Source organism: Limulus polyphemus, unplaced genomic scaffold (genome assembly GCF_000517525.1).
Source record: "Limulus polyphemus unplaced genomic scaffold, Limulus_polyphemus-2.1.2 Scaffold472, whole genome shotgun sequence".
NCBI lineage: Eukaryota > Metazoa > Arthropoda > Merostomata > Xiphosura > Limulidae > Limulus > Limulus polyphemus.
In genome coordinates this window covers 467,306-494,072 of record NW_013666082.1, presented here as the reverse complement: position 1 = coordinate 494,072, position 26,767 = coordinate 467,306, and the positions used below count along the sequence as shown (strand labels likewise).

Below are 26,767 nucleotides of genomic sequence, written 5' to 3'. Positions count from 1 at the left end.
TCTTTTTTCTAATCATTTGTTCCATCTTCACTAAGTATTGTGAAATGCAACTTCAGTAACAAGTATTTTAACATTTCTTATTTAACATTTCTATTTTTAAGAAAAGTGTCTAATTTATTTAAGATGTATAGTATCTGTACAATACAAAAAAATTATCTGAGGCTCGTTATGTTATATTTAGTCAATCGGTAAAAAAACGGGATACGGGGGAAAATATCATATGTGCGGTTTTCACTTTACCATAGGCTAGTTACGTCATGTTTGACAAACTTGTAATAAAAAAACAGTGTATCAAAATAATTCATCATAAAGGCAATTCCCATGTTATCAAGCGTTATATGTATTATGTTTGACATGGGGATCATGTTATATAGAATTTACTTTTGTACCACAGTCCAGTTTATCGTGTTTGTTAAAAGGTACTGAAACATTATTTAAAAACGCATACTCTAACTGAACGGTTTTATCATTCACAGACAGCTTCTGATATTAAAGAAACAAAGCAATAAACATAATCATGGTATTAGTACAACAACAAAAAGTTATAATTACAGTATAAAACTAGTAACACTTCGATACATACTGTCTAGAGTTGTCTAGATTTAGCTGTGCTTCATAAAAAACAATAAAATATATTTTATATAATATTCTATAAAACATATTATGAATTATATAGACATTATATGTTTAACCTTTGCAACAAATTCATGTTCTCCTGATTTCGTTACCCGTGAACATTTTATGACCATTCTGATGCAGCATAGATTTTTCCAGTATTTCAACGGTTCGATTAATTCAGTAATTATTCACCATTACTTTTGGAAATCCCTTACACAAAACAACAATACACATTATGGTTTTCAAGGAATTAATAACACATTAAATTATTTCGCGTCCAAGTCGATTATTTCAACTTGAATGTGAGTTGAACATCATTTAAAACTTTTTTATGTGTAATCATTGTATTAAGCTTACACAAAATATTTTTCAGGAATATATATATATATATATATAGTATTATATGTGTATATAACTTCTACTTGCATTTCACTTCCAGTCTTATAGTAGCAAAGGCTGGTTGTTTTAAGGCTGGATTTTCAGACCGACAGGTGAAATTTTTCATGTGGTGTTTCCGTGTTGGTGTCAGTTCCCATTTCAGGATGGCGTTGGCTCGTTTCGCGTCACTAAGCACACGTGTTTCGTATTCTGTATCACTGGCTACTACGTCTCCTTCCCCATCAAGCCACGAGAGCTGGAAAGAAAACAAAATCTGCAACACTATGTTTTTCCAGGGAAACAACACACATATTTCAATATTACAAAATCTCAATGTGATTTCACATATAGCGAATGATTGGTTATTTGGAAAGTCAGAATGACTACCGTTACATGCGCTTAAGTATGAAGAATATCTGGTTAATAATTTATGCCTTTCAAGAATAAGAGCATTTGCTAAATTAAATATGTTGGAATAAATATGCCCCTCGATTGAAGATATTATTGTTCACGCTTGAATACATAGAAATAAAAACTTAATTACGTTAATACTCATCGTATATTTATCATATAGCTAATTTGTAAAATGTGTTTTTAACCAGATTTTTCGTTAGATTTTTACATTCTAACTTTTTGATAACAATGGTGTATTGTTGAAACAGAACAACGTTAGATATGATTTGTTGAAAACACTTAAAAATAGTGAAATAAACTTTGTTTACCAAATTAACTAGGGCTCTATGTGTGTGTCTGTTTCAGGGTATTTCATAAATTGCGAGTCACATTGAAAACCATTTAGCTAAAATACCTTCAATACTAAAATTAATACCACTGCTGATGCCTATGTGGACCTTTATATATTTTACATATAAGATGCAGGATTTCACGTTTTTTTCTTCTTTAGAAGGAAAGTGTTAACACGCACAAACATAGAATTTAAATACATCCTTGTCCCAATTCTATTTTACAACTACATACTTTATATGTACAAAAACATTGAGAAAAGTGATATCAACTAAAAGGTTAGAAATGCCTTCATACCACAGTAGTGATTACAGTAGTAGAAGTGAAGATGATTTTTATTATTGATGAAAACGCTAGTGATACAAGCATTAAGGAACTGGAACTGTATTTATCAAAACAAAAAAAGAAGAAGCGGGTCGGTTTACAACAAAGAATAATATGAAATGCTGAAAGAAAACTAGAAGTGTTTGAATTCTAATGAACCATGAAGTTTCTTTAACGCGATGATGCTAGCCGGTGTTAATAAGTCAAGAAATGAAGCATTTGAACTTGTATATGGCATTTGAATATTTTTTTCGTTTGTGGTTCCACCTTGACCCAGATTACAATCAAGAAAGGAGAAAAGAAACATCTTTTTCTGCATACACTAAGAAAAGAGCTAACTCACACACACACAAAAAAATGCATTCCAAAATATCCTTTGACAATTGTGATGGTCGAGAACAACGTTTTTTTTTTCAGATTATTGACATCAGTTGTTGTTTGTTTCAATTTTTTACATATTCACACTACTTATAGGATTAGGATTCAGCAAAAAGTATTTGGTATTTTCGACCTAAAATACTCCTTATATAATACATGGGGTTAGCCATCTGTAACGTAGAACTGATTAGAATGAGGACATGGAATTTGAATGTTACACCATTGACACTTCTCCATCTACAAAGTGTGGAACAAGTGACACAAGTCATAGACTCTCCAATTCACGTTCCTGCACTTTAACTATGAGGCTACATCCAGCCTAAGATTGTATGCATAACCTTTGTTCCTAAAAAAAGAGACAAGGCCTTTTATTAAAGTCTAAAATATTCTAATAACACTAAATTAATATATTTGTTTATATAAATGAATATATTTAATCGTAATGTTTTGTAGCATCACATCGTACAAGGTTTTTTTTATGAAGTACAATAGAATAAAAGCAGATATAATCTTGTTGTCTATAGTAAATCATTTTTATAATCTTGCTATTTTAACTCATGGCCCATCTCATAGATTAAAAGTAGAACAAAAACCTAGTTTGTGGGTGACTTGCTTTTGTGAGAAATCTCGACAAATCTCTTTTATTGTGTATCATTTATATCTGACTTTTATTTTACTGCCTTCTTTAACAATAAATTCCCACAAATACTGGGAAAGAGTACATTCATAGTGGTAATAGGCAGTTCCCCTCTGAATTTTTACATTCATTCATCCTATGGTGTAGTTCGATGCTTTATTGGTCATATGAATATCCGAGACATTTCAACCCACCTTTTCATATTTAAATATACTGCAGAAGTAGTCTGTAGATGAGAAATTATGCTGAACGCAGTAATATGAAATATAGACCCAGAACTCAAAATTACTCCCTTTTTGGTCTATCGATTCAAACATAGGACTATGTTGTGGAACAAAACCATAAAATAAACCCATTATCCATGACTTTAGTAAGGTATCAGGATGAAAGCCTTCACATCAACTGTAAGCATCCTTGCTGCTTGATTTCACAGAAGAGTTTCAGCCTAGTAGTCGTTCATAACAGCTGTGTGTGCAAAGCACCAGTTTCATTGTGCCTTGAATGTTGAAGTTAAAGGAAAAACAATAAAAAATAATAATGATGAGGGATGTATATTGCTACTTATTATTAGTTTCGCAATCAAATAGTTTGGGTTTTCATTGAAACCTGGATAATACTTGAGAAATGACTATCAATTCAACCATAAACAATGGTAAAATCAATATTTTGGTGGGAGAATGTTTCAGCAGGTCTGGACTTGCTCTGTTGGTGATAGTTAAGTGAGTTATGAATTATTTGTTATTTTGCGACATTTTAGACAACACTATATTTTGTACATTGGTAAAATTCTAAGTTGGATAAGGTATACGTCTTCAAGTTAGTGCAACATGCTAGTCTGGACATCGTTTATTTTGACGAAAAACATTCAGAATATGCTTTTGACAGCTCCGTATCATGACTAATATTCGAGTTTCAAAATTATTAGCACTCTTTCACTAGATTTATACTAGCGGTTGACAGCAGATGCTCGCAACAGAGTCCTGTCTGAATCACCACCAAAATTGAGTCCATTTCCTATTGAAATAAGAACTACAGCAGAAAGTAACCATTCCCTCCCCGATTTTCAAGCAGTGGTGTTCCCTAATCAATGTGTTTTTAGAGCTACAGATTTAATTTATAATTTAAGTAACAGCTTCATAATTGAGTTTTAACAGTGGCAACATTACACTTTTTTTATTTATCGGAGATTTTATTCCTCACAGTCTCAATTAATTAATTAAAAAATTTGAAAGAAGAATTATGTTACTATTTTGGTACTGGCTAATAGATTGAAATAACAGCTTTATAAAAACAAGTAAGTTGTGAATTCGTTACTTATCTTATCAATATTTTCCATTTCATGTTTATGATCTTGTTGATCTACGAAAATGTTTTTGAATGTATTTTATGTAAATAAATCGATGTATTGGTTCTATTAACTGCTGAAAGTTTACACTTTGAGATAAAGAAATCTTTATCTCCACGTTATTAGAAATGTCTCTATGTATATATTATACACTGAGAGAATGCACTACGTTTTGCAAGATCCATATAACGTCCTCACGTTCTTACATCAAGTTAATAGTATTCATTTTAATTATAATCTGCGGTTGCTGAGAAATTAAACATTTTTCTTACAAAAGAAAATATTTTATATTAAGACAATTAATTCGAGAGTTGATAATTATTGTACTACTAGACATCTGGCGTACATTCATCTGTTCATTCAAGAAGTTTTAGTTATTCATAGAGAAAACCATTCTGACGACGAAAACTAGAATAATCTCACCATTGTGGTCCTTGTAAAGGGCTGTACAGAAAGACCTTGGTTTGGATACAAATCTCATTTCGAATGACGTCTTTCGTTTATCTTAGCTGTTTAGCATTATAGCATTATACAATGTAATTAAATTACAATATTAAACGTTTGGTTTTGATGTATAGTCGATTATTCGCCACTAATAACTTATAATACTTTAGATGTTTGGATGAAATAAGACACACCGACCCAGTTAATTATCTATCTTTATTCAGCCTAATAGGTTATTCATTTATCCATCTATTCAGCTTTCCTTACTAAAAATGAATTCCACTGAAGAAAATATTTTCTTCATTGAATCTTATGTTTAAGTGAGGAAAAGAAATTAACAAATATATATATATATATATAAATGTCTCGAAACACGCTCAGAGTTGTCATTTTAGGCTTTTAGAATTACAAGTTTACAACTGTCGTAAGACATTAGTATTAGGCCTACTATATTTAACTTTTACGCCTGTACGATTATATTGTTCATTAACCTTGATGACCAGTTCTGAAGCGGATCGAAAACTAGTTCTAAGAAAATATTTTTTGGAGGGGTTATTTGTTTGTTTGTTTGTTTGGAATTAAGCATAAAGCTACACAATGGGCTATCTGTGCTCTGGCCACCATGGGTATCGAAACCCGGATTCTAGCGTTGATTCATGCCGCTGTGCCACTGGGGGCTTGCAAAAAAAAAAGTTACGTCAGGATATGCTGTTTTGCAGAAAATGCCAAAGACCACTTGATTTACTTGGATAGTCACAGCCAAATTACGAAGAAAGTGTCGGTGATTCTTTGGTGTGTTTTTTTTTTAATGAAGACTATACCAGGTCAGCCAAACGCCGAATCAGTATGTACTAATGTACTAGTAGGAATTTTTTTATTTATCAATTTCTCTTCATCGACAAAAAGTAAAATTTAAAAAATAAACAACCAATTATTCTGCTGAATAATGATAGATAATTAATTGTGGCGATTTGTCATACATTATTCAAACACCTAAAGTAATTTAGGTTATTAATTGTGAGTAAATGTTCGTACATCAAACCAACCAACACGTATTAGTAGTGTAGGTTACAGCAACTGGGATAGGTCAATGCCCTCTAGTTTAGATCCAACTTACTTATTAATAGTTCGAAGACAGTTTGCTAAAATGCACCATTACAGAAACTAGGCGATTTTATTAATTTAGAAAGACAAAACACAATACTATCTTTTTTGTTTAACGGCTAATGGAGAGATCAAAGAATATAAGTGGCTCATATATTTACTCTCTACTGGTAACGTGTTTCGCAACGTCTTAGAATTATTTTTAAATAAGGCACTGCTTTCTCTGGAGATTTTAACGATCAAAATACGTAACGTGAAGTTTTTGAACATAAAATGGAATAGTTCGTATGATGCCTATGCATTTGATGAAACCAGAGACCATGATGACAGACTTTACGAGTATCGTTTATTGGCAAAACTTACAGTCTAGTTAAAAAAATGTTTTTAAAGTTGAAAATAATGTAAGCATTTTGATACTTTGTTTATTTCATAAAATTTGAAAATTATTTTCATTTTTACTCACACTCCGCAAAACTATAAATTTGAAACATTAATGTAACTTGAAGATTTTATTTTCATTAAGAACTCTGAAAGGAAATATGACATTTAGGACAAAGGCATGACGAGTAAGGGAAAACTGAAAGTTTAAATTTAAACTATATAAATATATATTATTGTGCATGTTTCTTGTTATTTTTTTAAACCCTGCCGATGAAGTCATGTATAGACAAAAATGGGTTCATAATGCTAGATATAAAATGCAGGATAGTAATTCTGACACTATTATTTCAAGTAGAGTAAGAAGCAGCATCCTAACTAACAGCCAACGATTAGAAGTTGTCAGTAAAGTTGGACATGCAGACGATCATTCTGTATGTTACCGTGGCTACTGAGCTTAGATCCGATATTGTACTGGTCAAAGAAGAAGAGAATTGTTGTGACGAGATGTCGATCTCATGGGAAGAAAATATCTGTGCGGTACATGAGTACAGAATCACCAAGTACTTTGGGATCCTAGATATTTGCAGAGATGGATGGTGGACAACCCACTGTCTCTCTATCGAAGTAGGGTGCAGAGGATATGCAGGCAAGTTTTTTAGACGCTTTTCTGAATCTTATGTGGAAAAGCCCAAAGGAAAGTAACGATCGAAGTACATATGAAGGCAGCAAATGCGTCGCTCTCTATTTGACAGAAGTATAAAGCGATACACAATGCCTGTATGAACTGAGACAGTGAAAACACGCCTACCGAATGTATGGTGAGTGTTCGAAACATCGAACAGGGACATGGTCAGCTGGCAGTGGTGATAACTTCGCGTTCACTGCTTGGCCCGCCCTTCAGCTGGATGGTTGTCTCGAGAATAAAGGGTCAAAACGACAGGTGAGACTACCTCATCTCAGGATGTACTGCTGGGTGCTTGAGTGACGACTCTCTCTTGATTAATCTCGCATATATTCCGCACACCTAATCATAAATACTAATGTTGGTTTTCCCTGGCATAAGAAAAAAAACAACAATCTTTCCATTAAATCTATCCAATGAAATAACTTCTTTTATCACGAACTATAAGCTTTACGTTTTGGTTCATTCGTAGTTTATACCCAGTATATTCGAGAAAGAAACTAAAGATTTTGTTCTCCTTACATTGGCATCACTACGTTATCTCTGCCAGTGCTACCAAGACACTTATTTTTAATATTCTAACTCCACTGACTTTTGACAGCGCTAAGTGTATTTGTATTCCATCTTAATAAAAATAATGATAAGATTTGTTACAACATATGCAAACATTTTAGCCAAGATGGTATTTGCAAAGTGTAAACTTTCACTGTTGGACATTTAAGTAGATATGGAAAGGCAGACGAATGGACATTTTCATGTTTGTTATCTACAGTTTGTCTGAAAACGAGGCAAACAGGGTATGGACTCACCGAGATAAGGCTTACAGTAATATCTCCCGTTCAGCTGTCGCATAGTTCGAACAGCTGAAAAATGAAACAGGTATTCATGCTAATGATTTCGAAGACATATTGGTCAGGATTGGAAACAGTATCTATGGATTTCTGTGTGATCATACTGTTGAAACGGGTGTTGGGAACTGAGTGCTCGTACACTAGATAGAATATAGAAACCTTGGAGGGAGAAGTGAAGCATTTTGAGCATAACAGACTTAAGAATGAACTTTTAAAATGCAGAGCTATTATCAGGGCACACGTCGTCAGATAGAGCACGACAGAACGTGTCGACGTGGACTGTGACGAGGTGGTGAGGTTACCAAATCGTTTTAATATAGCCCAATTCCAGCTGCGATATCTGTTTTCGTGTATTGTAATTTTATACAATTTATATAAAGTAGCTATTAATTGCTTTGAATCGAGTAGAAATCTGTTAAATTTAGTGTTACGGTAGAGAAGATAAGATATAATATATAAAGTTTTAGCGAAAAATATTTTGTTGTTCATTACGAAGTTCTAGGGGTTATGTGAATGAAATATGCAAACTCTGAGATAAAAATAATAATTTTTATTCTTTGCATGCATGCAAATTACCTTTCACACATGCGAGCTAAATAAATTCACAGGCAATTTTTAAAAAATCTGATTTTTGTGTACAGTGAGTTCTGTAAAATTCCTAATTTGACTCCATGTCTGCCGAACTTATCAATTTTAGAGGAATTCAAATAGGAATTTGTAGCCTGAGAAATAGTGTAGACACTATTTCCATCTTCGTTTGTTTACTATTTTTAATGTTCCTAGGTGTAGGCTTGAAAATATATTCTTTGGATTTTGATTCAACTTGTCTCTGTACTTTTTTGACGATCCCTATTCCCCCCTTTTTAAATTAACAATTTTTGCTAACCTTGTTTCTTAAGTTTGTTTTTATGTTTATTTATGGAGAATAAATTTTAAGCTGCATACCTGCATATGCGTTCAGCTGAATGTTACATGTTTTTCAACAGTTTACTGCTGCATTGGCTTTTTTCTATCCAACCACCACACTGAACTTATTAAAAAAATAACAACAAAGAATAAACACATGTACTGATATGCAACTACAAGAAAGAAAATCTAAAGTTGTTCTCAAAGGACCCTCTTGAAGGCAAAGATTGTATCATTACAGATTTAACGACCGACTTCCATCAGTGTCGCAGTGTAATGTAACAAAGACGAGTAGCAACAAAGGAATGCCATCAGAATGGAATAATGTTTCTTCTAAGATAATAGAGCACAGATTAATGCAATGTAAACAGACGCAGTAGCATGCTTACCACGATGCATATGTATGTTCTTCAACAGGTAATACAAAGAATGCATGCAAAATAGACAACAGTGACACACTTAGCGGAAGTCACCAATTATTCACAGCATTTACAAACGCTACCTTATCACTAACTATTTAAAAATAGGAACAGCTATATGAAATAGTGCTATGTTCAGTAGTAATATATATTGAATACGCACTCACAATTTTTGCTAAGTATAAGTAACAGTGGAAAGAATCACCACTGTCGTCTGAGTAGGAAAATCTACTATGGTAATCATCCACTGTTAAAAACTTGCTGAAATATAGTCGTGGAAATCCACTTAGAGACAGAAAATTCCGGAACCTTTCACGTTGCAGTTTCCAGTTAATGCGCTACAAAGTGCACGAGTTGTAGTTTCCAACTAATGTGCTTACTAGAAAAACACTGAATGTTTTGACGGAAAGTGAAGGACTTTGAAAATTCTGCAGCATGGCAAAATTAAGAAGATCGAATTAAGTTTAAAACTACTTTCTCTGTTATTTGTTGTTGTTGTTTTTTAGGAAAATTCCTGTGCGGTCCCTATTTGTCGATTTAAATTTTCACTCTTTAATTACCTTGTATGTTGGCTTTGTTAATGTACAGCAATGGGCAAATATACGTTTAGAGTAAGACACAATTCCCACTAAGTGCATGTAAAATTTTACCATTAGAAAAGCAGCCTTTTCAAATACAACAAATGCGTATAAAACACCGCTATAAATAAGGCTTTGTGTCTTTTAAAGTAATTATTTACTAAGCCAGGTGGCTTTGTGCATGAGGTTTTGTGTAAATACTCGTTTAAAACGTGTCGTATCAACTGCAAAAGCAACTGCTCAGAACAACATCGCATCTACAATGTATTTATAACCACGTAAATCAACTTTTAATGAAAACCAATCAACTTTTAAATAGGTTATGGACATTTGCAGTGCTTTATATAACACATCTGTTTAGGTTTTGGTGTAAAATTCCCAATCGATTTTGCTGTAAGCTTGTGAAACAATAACATTAATAATAATATGACCAAATGGGCTAATTTTGATTTTGTCCAGAATCATGAAATAACTTATCTAGTTTATTATCAACGGTTGAGCGGTCTTAACTTTTGAAAAGGAAGGGTTTGAGTGCTTTTTAAGGTAGTTTTTGTCCGAATGTTCTATTTCAGTTTTGAGCAAATTTCTGTGCGATCCTTATTATGAACTATGTCAGGCATTTTATGTATGTGGGCCGAATTATTTACAGTAAGTGTCTGTAACTTGTTGGCGATAAATTTCAACAATAAACAAACAGCAGTTAGTCTACACGTTTTAAAATAATATATTAAAACACGTCAAACGTATCTACAAATGTTCATTACACAGTTAGTCACCATAGCTGTATCCAGAGCTTTAAATAATCGTCTCTTTTCATCAAAATTGGTGCTAATTTCTTTTACGCTATAATATTGGTTACTACATTTGTATCCAGAACTTTAACTAATTATCTCTTATCGTCAAAGTCCACACAGGTTAGTTCAGTTACTTTAGAACCCAACTGTAATTACAACACAATCTGTGATAAGTTCACTTTAGAAATCGCCACTAAACACTCTTTATGCCTAAACTCCGAATCACGCACTCTAAATCTAGCTAGCTATCTAACTATCTTTTGTATTTGTATTTATAGACTGACAGGGGCCTAGAACGTTCCAAAGACTACTTAATATTATAATGGAATAATACCCAATAGAAACAATGAGAAAAACTTGCAAGTTTGTAGTAACATGATACAATAGTACAACAAGCGCCAATTCACAACAATTAAACAAAAAGTATGATTCATGCATAGTTACGTAAACAAAACCTGCGATAAGCTATCGCTTTTAAAAATAACTTAATTTAACTTTGATGCTATATTTAAGCCATTAGATTATAACACTCATATTAACTTAAACGGTGGTATATATCTAACAAACCACTGTCGTGGTTCATGAATATACCAAATAATATATGATAATTAAACAAAGTGCAACTAACGGAATGCTTGAAAGCACTGTTATAGCCTTAGAAACGGCCACATGCAGAATAGTTTGATTTTATAATTTCTACGAGCCTAAATAACATAAAATTTAACTACCTTATGCATAATATTGAGTTAAATCAAGTTAAGATATTCAAACGTTGGGAGCTTTATAACTAAACAAGACGTGTCAAAAATACTTTGATGATAGCCTTTTTCTTAGAAAATAATTATTACATGAAAATTTAAAAAAAAAAGTTGCACCAAAGTAAGAAAAAAAATGCAAAGAAACACCCTTTTCTATTCTTTTTAGCTATTAAAATTGATACTATGATTTTTAAACCATTTATAGGGGGAATGAACTTGGGTGGGCCAAAGAGGAATTTGTGAGTGCAAGGCCCACCCTAACAACTCCCTAGCGCCTGCCCTAGAAACACGTGACTAAACTCAAACAGACACCTCAGAATGCAAAAACCCACATTGAATCAGCAACATTTTCACCCAATAAGAGAATAAAAACTCACTTTTCCCAGCTGTTTCTGAAAATAAAGTGACATTCTCTAATTTGACATAGTTTTTTTTTTTAAGAATCTATGCATATTTAACGCTTTGCTACTGAAAAACATTCAATCTCAACACTATACGAAAAAAAAAGGATGACTTAAAAGAGCTAAACGTTGGTATTAAAAGAAAAATATTAAAACTTAATATCAATAAAGTGAGATTGAAGTGCCTGTTATTCTATTCTTACAAGTATATTTACATTTGAACTTAATGAGGAACACATCTAATGGATGGGATACTTAACGCGTCAAACACTACGACCGGGTCTGTAAGACCTGTACGTCAATCTAGCCCCGATGATAACAGTTCCAAGTTACACAGGAAGCGACTTCTAAAAAAAAAACGGTACTTATCTTTAAGTAAAGGGAACTCTAACAGACAAGTTAAGAATCAATATTTCTCCTTCCTATTCAGTGTTCCTTCCAATAGCACTGTAACCCGTTTCCTATTCTGACTATAGTAGTGAACCTTGGCTTCACAAAGTTTAAAATTAATGCAACATAATTTCTATACATATGTCAGAATATACGCTCCCTATCTTTTATACAATTAAGTTAGTGTCTTTATATATACCACAGATTTTTTAAAAATATTCGCGCTGGGAGAGAATAAACTCGGTGCCTATTAAACAAAACTATTGATGATATACTAGCTCAGAAACTGTTAGTTTGTTTTACTTTATTCTTTTCAGTTTGTATTATTTACAGGTACAAACACATGTTACGAATAGTCTTATTAATAGGTTAGCAAACAACAATTTATAAATTTAACAAAGGGATTTATATTTTGGGGAACATCATACATGTTCGACAGAACATTAGACTGCCTTCTTCAGACCTGAAGAAGACAGACCACTGTTTGTCGAAATATGTAGTCTGTTCCCCCCAAGATAAATCACTTTATTATGCTTATAAATCCTTGCTTGCCAGCTTATTAATTTGTTATTGTTTCGTTTAATAAAAATGATACGTTATTGGAAATTCTCGAAATAAACAATTATAACAGGATGATCGAACACATCGGTTCTATAACATCAAAAATGTCCCGACATTTTCCAACTTTAAACATTTCTGTGTCCACCCGTCAGTTATCTTATAAACATCATAACGAAAGATAAATAACAATTTTTTGTTCACATTTACTATTTGTTGAATAGTTTCACAATTTTTAGTCTATGGATAAAGTAATATATATATATATAATGAAATTTTCACAAAACCAGTTTGACGATAGGAAATCTTATTTCTTTAAAGGCAATCTCCACAATGTTTGAACATTAAATGAGGCTATATAGATTTCTATCACTGATTATATTTGAGTTCATTAGACAACATTGTCCGATAATCTAACCTATACCTTCCTCCGCAGGATTTACTGGCAATTGAAATATAAACAAGAGCAAAAGTCACTAGCTCAATTGATTTTTGTTTAAAGAGGATGGGCGGTTTAAGCATTCCGTCGAAATTCGTTACAGCATCATTGGATAAAACTGTTTTATTGTTTAATTTAAGTATAGTCTATTGATTTTCTTGATGTTAAAACGCATTCCTTAAACAAATATTGCTAGCCAAACTACTTATGAACGTCGTAACTGTCATATGTATTTAACTAATTTCAATACATGTTATCACCACAGTATTTCCATGTCAAAGATATGAACAAAATCTCATAAAGATGTATAGAATTACAGCCTAAAGTATTTAAACAAACCATGTTAAGTTTCAGTGGAATCTAAATCAGTAGTAGTCCTAGAACTCTGGTTCTTTAGGATTGAGGAGAAAAGAAAAGAAAAAATAGTTTACACTTTTAAACGAAAATTCTAATTTGAAATTCTTACTGAGAACAAAGATTACGACAGAAAAAATCAAGGTGGAAGTCATGTCACACTTTCACAAACACGTAATAGCACTTCATCATGATGTTCACTAAAATTACTACGGAGTTATTTAGTAGTACATGTATTTTACTTTGCTTGCTATTGAGACAGTTGAATTTATACCAAATTAAAACGTTTTGAAATTAGTTATGTTCTACAAACTCAGAAAAGAAATTTGTAATATAACTCATTTAAAAAAACTAAACTTAAGTTAACAATGAAAGTAAATTCTCTATAGAGTGTTTTACAGAAAATTTGCGAAAAGAAGTGAAACTACCACAATGTTAATATAGTAGTTTGCAAATAGCAAAAACTGCGCAGCAAAGAAAAATGTATAACTGATAAGTATCAAAGTAAATGAACATAAGCAAATAATAGTTTTCATTAATAAAGCTATACTTGTAGCAACAACTGATCTTCAGTAATCAGTAATGTTATATATTTCCCATAAAGTTGTTTACCAGTTGCATTGCAACGTGACATATTTTAGAGTTTATATTAGAGTATAGTTTAGAGCAATATGAAAAGAAGTAAATGAAGAAAGTACTAGGGATCGCTGCTGAAAAAATTATCCATGAGATTTTGCAATTTTCTAACTTTTAGATCACAAGTAGTTTACTTTTATTTACTGTCTCTCAATGGGTCAGCGGTATTTATGGTCTTATAACGCTAAAATCAGAGGATTGATTCCCTATGACGGACAGAGTGCCGTGGCTCATTCAGTAAGCCTAGAAGCTTATAACGCTGAAAAGCGAGTTTCGAAACCCGTGGTGGGCACAACTCAAATATCCATTCTGTAATACTTTGTTCTGTTTTGTGCCATCGATAAGCTTACCGAGTTACAACACTATAAAGTCCAGGATTCGACTCCCCGTGATAGATAGAGCATAGATAACCCATCGTACAGCTTTGCGCTAATATACAACAACGACAAGTTATATTTCACTCATAACGCCCTGGTGATTCTGCGATAATATTGAGTGTTTTTCGAGTTTCAATACTCGTGGTGAGCACAGTAAATAATATATTGTATAGCTTTACGCTTTTAAAAACAATTGAATTTACAGGTTTTTCTCGCCTTGTTTGTAGCTTCTGCATATCATGGGTAGCACTTTTTGTTCAGTGAAAGAATTCTGTTTTTTGTTACTGAGCAACAGTTTGCTACAATTTCGTCCATGTAGTTAGCAAACAAAATGTTTGACTAAAAAAATTAAACAAGTAAGTTCAGAATTCAGAATTTAGTGTTCTTGTAAGCTCATATTTAGATATATATTTTTAGAAACAAAATTTAATTTTAAGTATTGTAATTTAATTATTTATTTTTGTTCATTGTTATCTACTAAAAGTCGCCTGTTGTGTTGACAATCAATCCCTCATAATAGGCAGGTGCTACTTACTGATCAAGATTTGTAAATTAGGGCTAGCTAAGCCTGAGCCTGGAGATTATATAACCCATTTATTATATTAATTTTTTTCTTTCTGATTCTTACATGACTATACGTCTTGACTACAATTAATATTTTATTATGCAAATTTACGATATGTGTTGATTTAATAAATTTATCATCTAGTATTTTCAACCTGAATAGCACCTTATGCGACATATGGGCTAAACAACAAGGTCAGAGACCTCTAAAGTGTAGAAATAAACAAACTTAATATAAATCTACTGACCAGAGGGAACGCAATGAATAAACACCATCTGCCAGCTACTATGTGGCTACTGTTTATTGAATAGTGGGATTGATTATCAAAGTTATAATGCCCAAAAAGTTAAAAGTGCGAAGTGTATTTGGTAATATAACTGGTCACCATTATTGGGTTTTTCAATCCGCAGACTGGCATACTAACCAAGAAAAACGCCTCACATTTGCTCAATGAAAGATTTGTCAAAATAGAATTTATATGAAACAACTTTTTTCCATTGTTTCATATTTTTACTATTTACATTTGATACTTTAGCATGAAACAGAATTGTGATTTTCAAATTGAATGACATCTTGTGGAAAGAGGGTTAAACGACCAGGCCAGAGACTTCCTGAATACACTAAAGGCAAGCAGCTAGCAGCATCTTCACCTAATGGCTTATTTCAGCTCTTTCAGCTGAAGAATAGGATTTTCGGTCACTCTGATTTATACTTCACACACAATGTCATTGTGTCGTGAACCTTGGACCCTTTGATTCACAGACTGATATGCTAACAACAAGAGTATTCCTAGCCCTTTTCAATTTGAACGGAACCGTATGCGTTTATAGTTTTAAGCTATAAAAGTATTATTAGTTAGGAACAATGCCTTTGGATGAATATGACTGAAACCGCTGTTTGGGTAAAGCCTAGTGTTATTTACATCAAAACGTGCTTGAGGGCTTATAACACTGATATTTGTGGTTTGATTCCTGAGGTGGGTACGGTACAGTTAGCTCATTCCGCGAATCTGTGCTTCAGCAAACAAAGAAAAAACAAATGCAAAACCATGACTAAATAATAATAATCATATGCAAGCAAACTTAAAACAAACGTAACATATACAAACTAGTACGTTTTGAAATAATGCAACTTGTAGAGAAAATGACTGAAAAATGGAATATAACAGAAAACTATTCGAAAGCGCTCGAGTTTTGGATCTTTTTTTAATTCATCATACCTTTTTTGGTGTGATTCTGTATTCTAAATGTTTTATTAGAATTGAAAATAACATCAATAATCACAAGTAGGTGCAATTAATCTTTTAACTTATTCAATATATATATATTGAATATTTTCAATATAATATTTATATTTTCAATATAATATTTATATTTTCAATATAATTTTTCAATTAATATTTCAAAACTCCGGTTTAGTTGTTTTCCGTACCTGATGTTTAGGACCTAAAATTACTGTTTAGGTAAAGTACGCTGAATTTTATGAGTTCTTCACAATTTATAGTCTTTATGCCTTAAAGCCACTAATATATTTCACTTTTCAACTGGCAGGGTTTCCTTTCCAAAATCTGCGGACTTACAACGCTAAAATTCGGGTCTCGATACCCTTGGTGGACAGAGCACAGAAAGCCCATTGTGTAGCTTTGTTCTTAATTACAAACAAACAATCCTTTCCAAAAATCGTATTGCCCATGGCATTTATATACCAAAACTTTAAATGCGCTGTTCTCTCCCATTGATAAATCACATCAAAATTCCAACCTCACATTATATATTATAAATCTGTTGTCTAGAAACAAGAAACAGTGCATAAGAGGAAAAGATCGAAAATATACAATTTTAGATCTCTAAGTAGCTTAATCCAAATCAGCATTTTTCTTCTACTCTCATGTGTTTGCGTTATTTTGAGCTCAACAGTCAAGTTAATCCGTTCTAGTTAAGTTAAGCTAGAACTGAGTTTGCCAACAGTAAAAAACAAAAAACTCTCTTTTTAAACTATAATGTTCTTATATTTTTACTTCTGTATAATTACACGATCTTCCTTAGATTGTTTTGTGGGTTAACTTTCAATGATTCACTAGGTTTCTTGAACTTATAAGTATATTATTTTCATTGTAATATCAAAAAAAGTTGTTTCTTTTTTAATGGGATGGGGCATGGCCTACTGGTTAGCGTATTGGTTTGCAGTACGAAGAGTCTGAGGCTTGAGCTGTGTTGTCACTGGACATACTCCACACTATCATATATTATTTGATTCAAAAAGCTAGAAAAAGCCTTTCTGTTGCGAGTATTATTAGATGCCTTCTTTCTCTTTGGCCAGTAGTTAACAATTAAAGACGGGTGTATCTAACCAGTAGAGGTTTTTGAACTGGCTGTTAGCCAAAAAATAATAAGTTGTTTTTTACGTTCGATAAAGACAGTTATAAAAGTGAAATAAAAACAGCTACAGCCATTGAAACACATCAGGAATGAAGCAGTAAATACGAATACTCCATATTTTTACGAATACGAAAACGAATACAGGGAAAATGCTAAGTATTCGAATACGAATACAGCAAACAATAAGATCTCAATACTTTTATTTTATGAAACAAACTTTTTCGAAACTGAAACAGACAAAATTTGAACAAATATTATTTCAAAAGTTTTATTTTTTACAGTGTAATAAAAATATTTAGAACAAAAAATATATTCTTAAAGGAGACTTATAGATATTATAACTGCCCATTGTTTTTTATAAACATCAGTGTCTGAAATGTCTTGTCAGTGAAGCGGCAGCGATCAATTCTAAGGGTTTTGCCTCTGATGATAAACAAACGTCCAACGGGGGCAGAATATACTTAAACACTGGGTAGCGTTTGGCTAATAGAGATAGGGTAGGAACGTTTTTGCGTGGATGTTCCAATGACCTAGAGGGTTGATTTCTTCGGGAACACAAGGACCATCGAGGTAGGTTTTGATCTTTGTATCTTCTGAAGATTATGTGGCTGGTTTCTTGGAGGCAGCAAATAAACTAAAGAGCTCACTTCTTTAGCGAAGGGGGATTTACAGTCCTCTTTTGGTTCCATAATTATAGGATTATTTGTTGGGGTAACTTACTTGACTTCTTGTTACAGGAGCAATCGATTGGATTCATAGACCATAGGTCCAGTGAAATACAAGTCAAGTTTAAATCTGGGATTCAATACCGCAGCTAAGCAGAAAATACGTCATTGCTAATACTGAATTAGCCATGCATGAACATATTTTTTCAGTGCAGAGACAAGATTGAAATTATATCTGGACCGCATGCCGTCAATCTCAATCATCAACCCATAAACGCATGGTACTACATAAGTGGAGGTAACAGCATTCTGACCTTGGGTGAAATATGTTGCCTCTTCAAAACGTGTCAGTATTGTCACCAAATCTGCAAGCACAGTTCGATCAAGAAAAGTAAGTTTCAATTTAGCAGTATCTATATTATCCAGCTTCTCCTGAGGAATTTTCAATAAAGACTTAATCATCTTAATTTCTGCGTTCCATCGTGTTGTTGTTACCGACCGAACTCTGACCTCTCCTTCAAGTAGATCAGTTGCCTGTGTTGAATGTAGGATACGGTGGCTGACGCTTTGGAAATTACTTTCAACACTCGCACAGCTTTTTTTCATGCCATTTCTCATCATAAGCTGTAGCGTGTAGGAAAAGCAGGGGTCATGTCCAGGAAGAAATTCGGATAATTTGTTTGCTGATTTAGATCCATCCAAAAGTTCATCTTCTGAGCCACTATATATATAGATGAGCTATCACCATCTCTCACACTAGGTAGTGTTTCCGGTTCAAATCCAGGCAAGCAGAAAGCCTAGATCATGTTGGATGCATTATCAGGTGTCACATATGACACCTTGTTGCTGATATTAAAGATATTTATTAATTCATCATATTGAGCTGCAATGTAATGAGATGTGCGACGTCCTTTGAAACACCAAGATACCAGCATGACTGTTTGGGTTTTCCAGTCAAGTATAAAATTACCAGTGACTCCAAGAAAGCTGCACATTTGTCTTCTACTCCAGATATCCACAACAACATTGATGTTGGGTACAAGTTGCAGTAGATAGATAAATATTACTTGGACTTCATCAAACATGCTCTCGATCAACATTGTGGACAAATGCTTGTGATTGGGAAGAATAAAAATAACGATAATCCATGGTTGCCATTAGATCTTGAAAATCGTTTGATTCCACCACTGAGAAGGGTTGCAGTGTACCGGCAATAAAACTGACGAGTTTGTTAGTGATGTGCGTTTGAAGAGGGTGTGTAGACTTATATTTAGTTGATTCTGTTCAGTACGGTGCTATTGCAGGTTGCTGCAGCTGGGTGGAAGCACCAGAATCAGATGTAGACTTCTGTAACTCTGCCTCATGATTACGCTGGAAATACAAAACCATATCTCAGTTATATAATATAGACTATAGTTTATAATAATAATAATAAATACAAATTGTGAATATAGTTCAAAACATGATAAATTTACTTTAACTATAGAATATAATATATAATAAAAATAATAACATATAATATTAAATAAATGAAAATAATAAAAATAGCGTTTAATACGCATGAGAAATTTAGTTTACCTATATTATATTGCATACTATACATAGGATACAGTTCTTATTAACAAAAATAATAAAATGCTTACCTTCAGACGTGTCAGCAGGTTAGAAGTGATTTTTCCTGAAATGGAAATAGTCCGCTCACAACATTAATACTTTGCCTTAATGTGACCAGATCTAGCAGTAGGAAGTATGAAGTGTTCATGTATTACTGAAAACAGTCTAGTAGCCATTTCAAATTCTCTCAAGAGTCACTTCACTGGATTAATAACCATGTAATACAATAACGTTTAAGGTGATTGAAGAGTATTGACCTAATTTAACCCTCTCATCACGGGCATCATTTACTGTGCATGTCACAATGTTTTAGTAAGTTACATTTAAAATTTAATTAAACTGCTTTTTGTTAATGTTATACCAATTATTATAGCATAACATCGTAGCTAATAATCCATAGGTTAATAGTATATAAGTTTTAAGTGCTTAATTTTGTAAAGCAATAAAAAAGTGGTATCCACTTTTCTATATTTTATTCACTATCCCTCCAAGAAGTACGAAATTTAACGTAAGTTACTTATTATAATGTTGTAATTGCTCATAACCTTCAATTTTGTTTGGTTACAATGCCATGAAATAGAAATTCAGACCCCCTTTTTCCACACCCATCTGTCATATCCTCTTTTCTTAGGATTTGTCAATAGTTTGCTCTTACATTCAATACTATATTATTTATAATCAATAGAAAGCCAAGGTTTTCATCCATCCAATGACGTATTATATTACGCTGTTTTCTGTACTGAAAAATAAATTAACGTGTTGCGAATGTAATAATGACAGTCTAGAAATTTGATGATTAAAAAAATTGACATTTACTCTTAAAATATTAAATATTCACTAAATCATTCAATGAATATGAATACTATGCCACTGAACTATACCGCATGTCTCAAACATATATGCATAGACCACTACTCAGCAACAACAAAATTAAATGAGTTATCGCCAATTCTTTTATTAGTTTTAACAACTAACAAATGTATTTTACAAATATAACATGACTAATATATAAGAGAAATATAACATTTGAAACTAGACTAACACAGGAACTGCGAAGATACAAAACCCACATCAAAACTAATATTGACAACATCAGACACAAAACAAGTCCAATACATGGGCGATATCTTTTATGAGAAATAACGTAACTAAGTAACTCAAGGAAATTGATAAAAAATGGCCACTCTTGTCACAAAGAAGATATTTGACTGTCAAGACAAATCGTTTGGTCAGATCAGCCTGGAAATAAGCGGTTTAGTGTCACAAGAAAAGTATAGTACAAAATAATGTAATTTTAAAGTAGATATTTTTACATTGAAGGAATGGAAAGGAGTATTTTAGGGAATTTCAGAACACATGCAAGTGACACTGTATTTCAAGTGCTGTGATAAATCTCTCCAAAACGCATAAAACTATGCTAAGCCAACACAAATTCCTAAGACTTAGAGATTTTGAAACTTCCTAGATCCTTTTCAGATTCATTAAAAAGTATATTCGTTAGAAAATATAAAATAGCAACTTAACCTTCACTGAAGGTTTCAAAGAGAACGTCAGAAGGAGGAATGGAAAGTTATTAAACTTCCTTGGTACAGCAAAATAGTTGAAGGTATTTTATGAGAGTTCAGGCTGCGAATATTCTCATAAGCAGATGAACGCCTCAATACACTAAAGACAGATAATTATATATTAACTTGAATGGGTAGAATGCATGATAAACACAAAACACCATTACGAATATAAAGTGGCATGTTATTCAAACTCTTAATTCATAATGTTACTAATTCCAGCATCATAGACCAACAACCTTACGATAAGTTTATTTGTTTGTTAAATTTTACGCAAACTACTTCAGAGCTATCTGGATTAGCCATCCCTAATTTAGAAGTGATAGACTAGAGGGAAAGCAGCTAGTCAACACCACCGCCAACTCTAGGGCTATTTTTTACCAACAAAAAAGTGGCATTGCCACCTTCACATTATAAAATATCCACGGCTAAAAAAGCGAGCATATTCAGTGAAGAGATTCCAGCCCGCGACCCTCAAATCGCGAGTTGAGCGTTTTAACTATCAGGCTGTGTCAGGCTACGCATAACATGGGACAAAGAACATCCGACAGGATCTAATGGCATAAAATATGAAATGTGCTAAGATGAGGAGGGCGAAATAATTGATTTCAAATTTCTTACCTCCCTGAGAATTAGAAAAAAAACATTTATACTCTTGAAAACACAAAATTAAAATTTAATCGATGAACTGTGACAAATAAATGCTAACTCTTTAGAGTATCTTGGAAATAGTAAAATAGAATACAAGTATCATAAGTTTACTGAGAAGGCTGAATTTAGAACAGCGACCCACATTGCTCTTTATAGCGGACTTACAACGATAGAAACCGGGTTTCGATACCCGTGGTGGGCAGAGCACAGATAGCCCTTGTGTAGCTTTGTGCATAATTAAAAACAAACAAACAAACAGATGTCTGCATTGAAATTAGTAATGAATTATTAAAGACAAAACCAGTGTAAAAATTGTTTAGAATTGTTAAAGCTAAAGCAGAGTGTATACTTGCTTGTATGACCCACTTTCAAAGCAACCAAAGTTTATGTCACAGCTGTTATTGAGTTAAATTTACACACGCGTGAAATGTAAATTTCATGGGCATTTTGTAGTTTCTCCAACTTAATGTTAGATTTGAAAAAAAAAATGAAAGTGTTGTGTTTTAAGTCTTAGTGCGAGTTATAAATGATAAATTATGTTATTATACTATATTTATGTGACAGTTATAATGTTTGCTTGAAGCTAAACCTAACAATATCGTAAAGATAATTTTTAACCTAAACGGCACCTTATGTGACACAAGACTAAAACACTAGGACAGAGACCCCTACAGATGCCAGCATACCTCTCTTCCTAACCACTACTCACCAGAGGGAGGAGGAATCAGTCAGCAGAAGTTGTTGCCTATGGGACTACTTTTAAGTTAATAGTCGCATTGATTGTAACAATAATAACGTCTTTTCCAGCTGAAAGCGTGGAATGTGTCCAGTGGAATATCGCGACTCGAGAATTGGACCTTCCGAGTCATTGTGAAAAAAGTAAGTTTAATCAACTGCAAGTTAAGCTTTACTAAGGTAAAGCTGTTCTCTTTTCGTGAAGGGTAATTGTATTTTTTTTTTCTGCGTAAACGTCTTGTATATTTATTGAAGTATAAAAATTGTAAAGTGCTCACTACAACTACTGTCAATCTATAACATTGTACTTTTTATAAATGTTACTTCAGAGTGTATAAAAATGTTTAGACATATCTAAGAGAAACAAAGACAACACCTTTTTTGAATCCCTTATGTTTTTAATTTCTTCCCTTTAAAATGATTAGTTTGGTTTGAGTTTCGCGCAAAGCTACACAAGGACTATCTGCGCTAGCCGTCCCTAATTTAGCAGTGTAAAACTAGAGGGAAGGCAGATAGTCATCACCACCCACCGCCAACTCTTGGGCTACTCTTTTACCAACGAATAGTGGGATTGACCGTCACATAATAACGCCCTCACGGCTGAAAAGGCGAGCATGTTCGGTGTGACGGGGATTAGAACCCGCGACCCGCAGATTAAGAGTCAAGCGCCTTAATCACCTGGCTATGCCGGGCCAAAAAAAAGATTAATGAACTGTTAAAAGTCATGGTATAAAAAGGGAGAAGCTCGCAATAAATACACATATTTACATGAAAAACTCAACGATTTTCTTCTGGTCCTTGTTATTAGACTATAGAATAACAATCACATACCAACGAGATTGCATTGAAGCGTCATAGTAGAGAAAGCAGCTACAATAAGAAATAATCTCAATTTCATAAATAACAGAAAATATAAGAAAGTTATTGTGTATATTTAATCACTAATTACCCATAATATTAGAACTGTAGAAGAAATAGATCAACTGCAGGTCACATGGCGTCAACAATGTTAAATATTCCCCTACAATAAGGAATTAGTTCAATTCTATAAACAAGTAACTAAAGGAAACACTGTATTTATTGGATATTTTTTATCAGTTTAATAGTAATGATATCTTACTGAATCGAGAGACATAGAAATAAAAAGTAATGGCTTACTATATTATTAGACCAAAAATAATCCGACATCACATACCTTGTAATTAATAGAAAATCCACATAAATTTTGCATATTTCTCCAAAGATTCCATATAGAAAAAGTTCAATGAAGGTCAGCAACTACCACAAAGGGACAATTTAGGTAAGATGCTACAAGGATAGGAGCTTATACGGTTGGAAAGAGGAACGATGGTTGGATTCCACATTGGTGGTTTTCATAATGGGGCTATTTCTATCATAATTTTATGTTGTGATGTGCTGTTGAAACAATGCAAGACCATAGATCGAGTAGCTATTGAAAATAGGCCAGATCGGCTTAAATTATTCAGTTCACAATCCAACATCATTCAGGAAATATATCAACTAACAGAAAAGCGTGGCTTACTTTCACTGCACATATTATAAGTTAATAAGTCGCTAATTACAAAAACAAATCCAGACCCAAGGCTTAGTTGGGCCTTCGATTTTGAAAATTGGAGCTTAGAACGGTGGAAATTCGCACCACAAAGTTTCGAATCTATGTACAGAATGTTTATACCTTATGGTTGGATATGGGTTTGGAGCCAACTCAAACGATGGTGGAGGATATAGTATTACGGTTTGGAGCTATTTTAGCTGGTAAAAATCTAATACATTTGTGGCAGTAAAAGTAAACGCGACTAGCTCAGTGTATTTTGGTATCATAGACAATATTACTTTTCCAGCATTGATGTAATTCTAAGGGAGGAGATCTACACTTTTACCAGAAGATAATGTATTTTGGTGATTTTCACAAACTGTTCATGAATGGTTTGAGGTAAATGATCTACTTTGGTCAGCAATAGCTTAGATTGGACTGTAACTAATCACTCTGAACATCATTTGAAGAAGGACAGGATAGACTCAAACGTCTCAAGGAATTGGCACTGCTCTGACAGTGTTTCCATGGTGGATGAAGCTGTTAGTACAGCCAGAAATGGTCAGAAACTACATTAAATACAACTCCAAGATGACAATTAGTGTCATTAATCTTAAATGCATTACTATAGTCATATGATATAGAAACCATACAGATAAATGTGGTTACTGGTAGTAATTTTAGTTTGCTGTTTGAAATGTATACTCACGTATTTAATATTCCATTTCACTACTTAAAACTATTTTGAAATGAAAATGATAATTCGACTAATTCTAAAGCATAAAGAGTACAATACCTCTGCAGGCGGTTTACCGGCATGGGCTTCACAAATTAGTTGTACAGAGTTTCCAGCTGTTGTCACAAGATAATGGCCTTGTACGATTTGGGGAGGTTCTGGTGGAACTGAAAAATACATATGCTTACACTGAATATAAGTTTGTCTTTATACGTTCAACATGTTGATATTGTCTTGAGATAAAATAAATAAAATTGACGGATAATTTTAGGATTATAGTAAGAGTGTTCATTGAAATACATATTGCAATAGGTTGTTGTTGGTTTGTTCTAGAACAAAACTCACATTAACCTATCTGCTGAGTACACCGCGGGGAATCGAACCACGGATTTTAGCGTTGTAAATCCGTAGGCCTACCGCTGTCTCACCGAGGTACATTGCAATAAAAGTAATCTAACTGTTTTCTAAAATATAGCAATCGATATAAAATGTGAAAAATAAGTAAAATTGTGCATTTTAAAACTACACACACAAATATATAAATACATAAATGCAAGCAGGAGACATATATATATAAACATCGTATTGTATATTATATGCAACAACTGTAATCGGCGATATATATCAGCACCACAAAAGAGTGACGAAGATCTAAGTATAACACATAAAATTACGAGTTATCAAGAAATAACTTAAAGAAGTCAAAATATTTGTGCCAGATGTATACAGTACAATTTTACAAATGAGTAACTTCGGTAATATCTTCCAAACATTGTTGTGGATACCCCATGTATCCAATTATATATTTAATTGCAAGCGTCTCTTTCTTGCATATTAAGTCACTCATTGTATTTTTGGTTTGTAAACTTACAACTAAAATAATTGTATTTACTTTTTAGGGCAAAATCACTGTAATATATTTTCAGAAGTAATTACATGTGAACAAAGTATTCGTATTCGCGCTCTCATAATAAATCATTGTGAATTGTTTTAATTTCGAGGGCTTAAAGTCATGTTATTGCTTCCGTATTTACTTTCAAATTTTCAAGACGCTACACAATTACACAAGGAGTGTCATGAAATTGTTTTATTCATCATGTACACAATTTGCACAGGAAAAGTCAGAAACCCTTTTCGTTAAGGGACGTCTTTCTTTTACATCTAGATGCTAAAAAAGAGAACACGGTGATAAACTACCGTAATTTATTAGCTTTTTGCTATAAAGCTTAAAGTTTCGTTTATATTAGATTTAATTTTTAAAGCTTATCAAGTTAAACCTGAAAATAATTGTTAAAAATTGTAAAGTGTAGTGTAGGTAAGTTTTTGAATAATTGTTTGAAATGAATATAATCTAATATTTGAGTACATATAATGAAACGAAGTTCACCATAATAGCTATTTTATAGTGAATATCCAAATGGGACAATCATATTCAATATTACTTTCCCGAAACTGGAAATTATAACATAGAAGTCCCATTTTGTGGGGTTCACAGCTAAATAACTGTGAAATATGCATACATATTTTAAATTTCACATTGTTTTATGATGTGACCAAATGTACTATTTATTCTCAGGAATTAACAAATTAAAAATATATATATAACCTCAAACCAGTAAAGCGGATCCGAATCTTGTCATTGATTTGATCATTTTGTTGAAAAGGTTTTCTTCAGAATTATTTAGTTAAGTTGAAAATAACTTTTAAAGTCAATCGGAATTGAAATGAAAACTTGACACTCTTCTAATAATTTATAAAATCTCAGTTAAATTTTATAATTCACAGCTAATATCATATGTATGCTGGT

General features: G+C 32.8%; 1 protein-coding gene across 2 annotated transcripts in view; it reads right to left on the bottom strand.

The window, feature by feature from the left end:
- LOC106458487 (irregular chiasm C-roughest protein-like) overlaps positions 1–26,767 on the bottom strand; it is a 134,343-nt gene that overhangs the window by 25,655 nt on the left and 81,921 nt on the right. For both annotated transcript variants that reach the window (XM_022384715.1, XM_022384716.1), the window contains exons 4-5: positions 25,021–25,127; positions 1,045–1,252 (exon numbers count right to left, since the gene is read on the bottom strand). In XM_022384715.1, the coding sequence (XP_022240423.1) occupies positions 1,045–1,252; positions 25,021–25,127 (315 nt within the window). The remainder of the gene's footprint in view (positions 1–1,044; positions 1,253–25,020; positions 25,128–26,767) is intronic.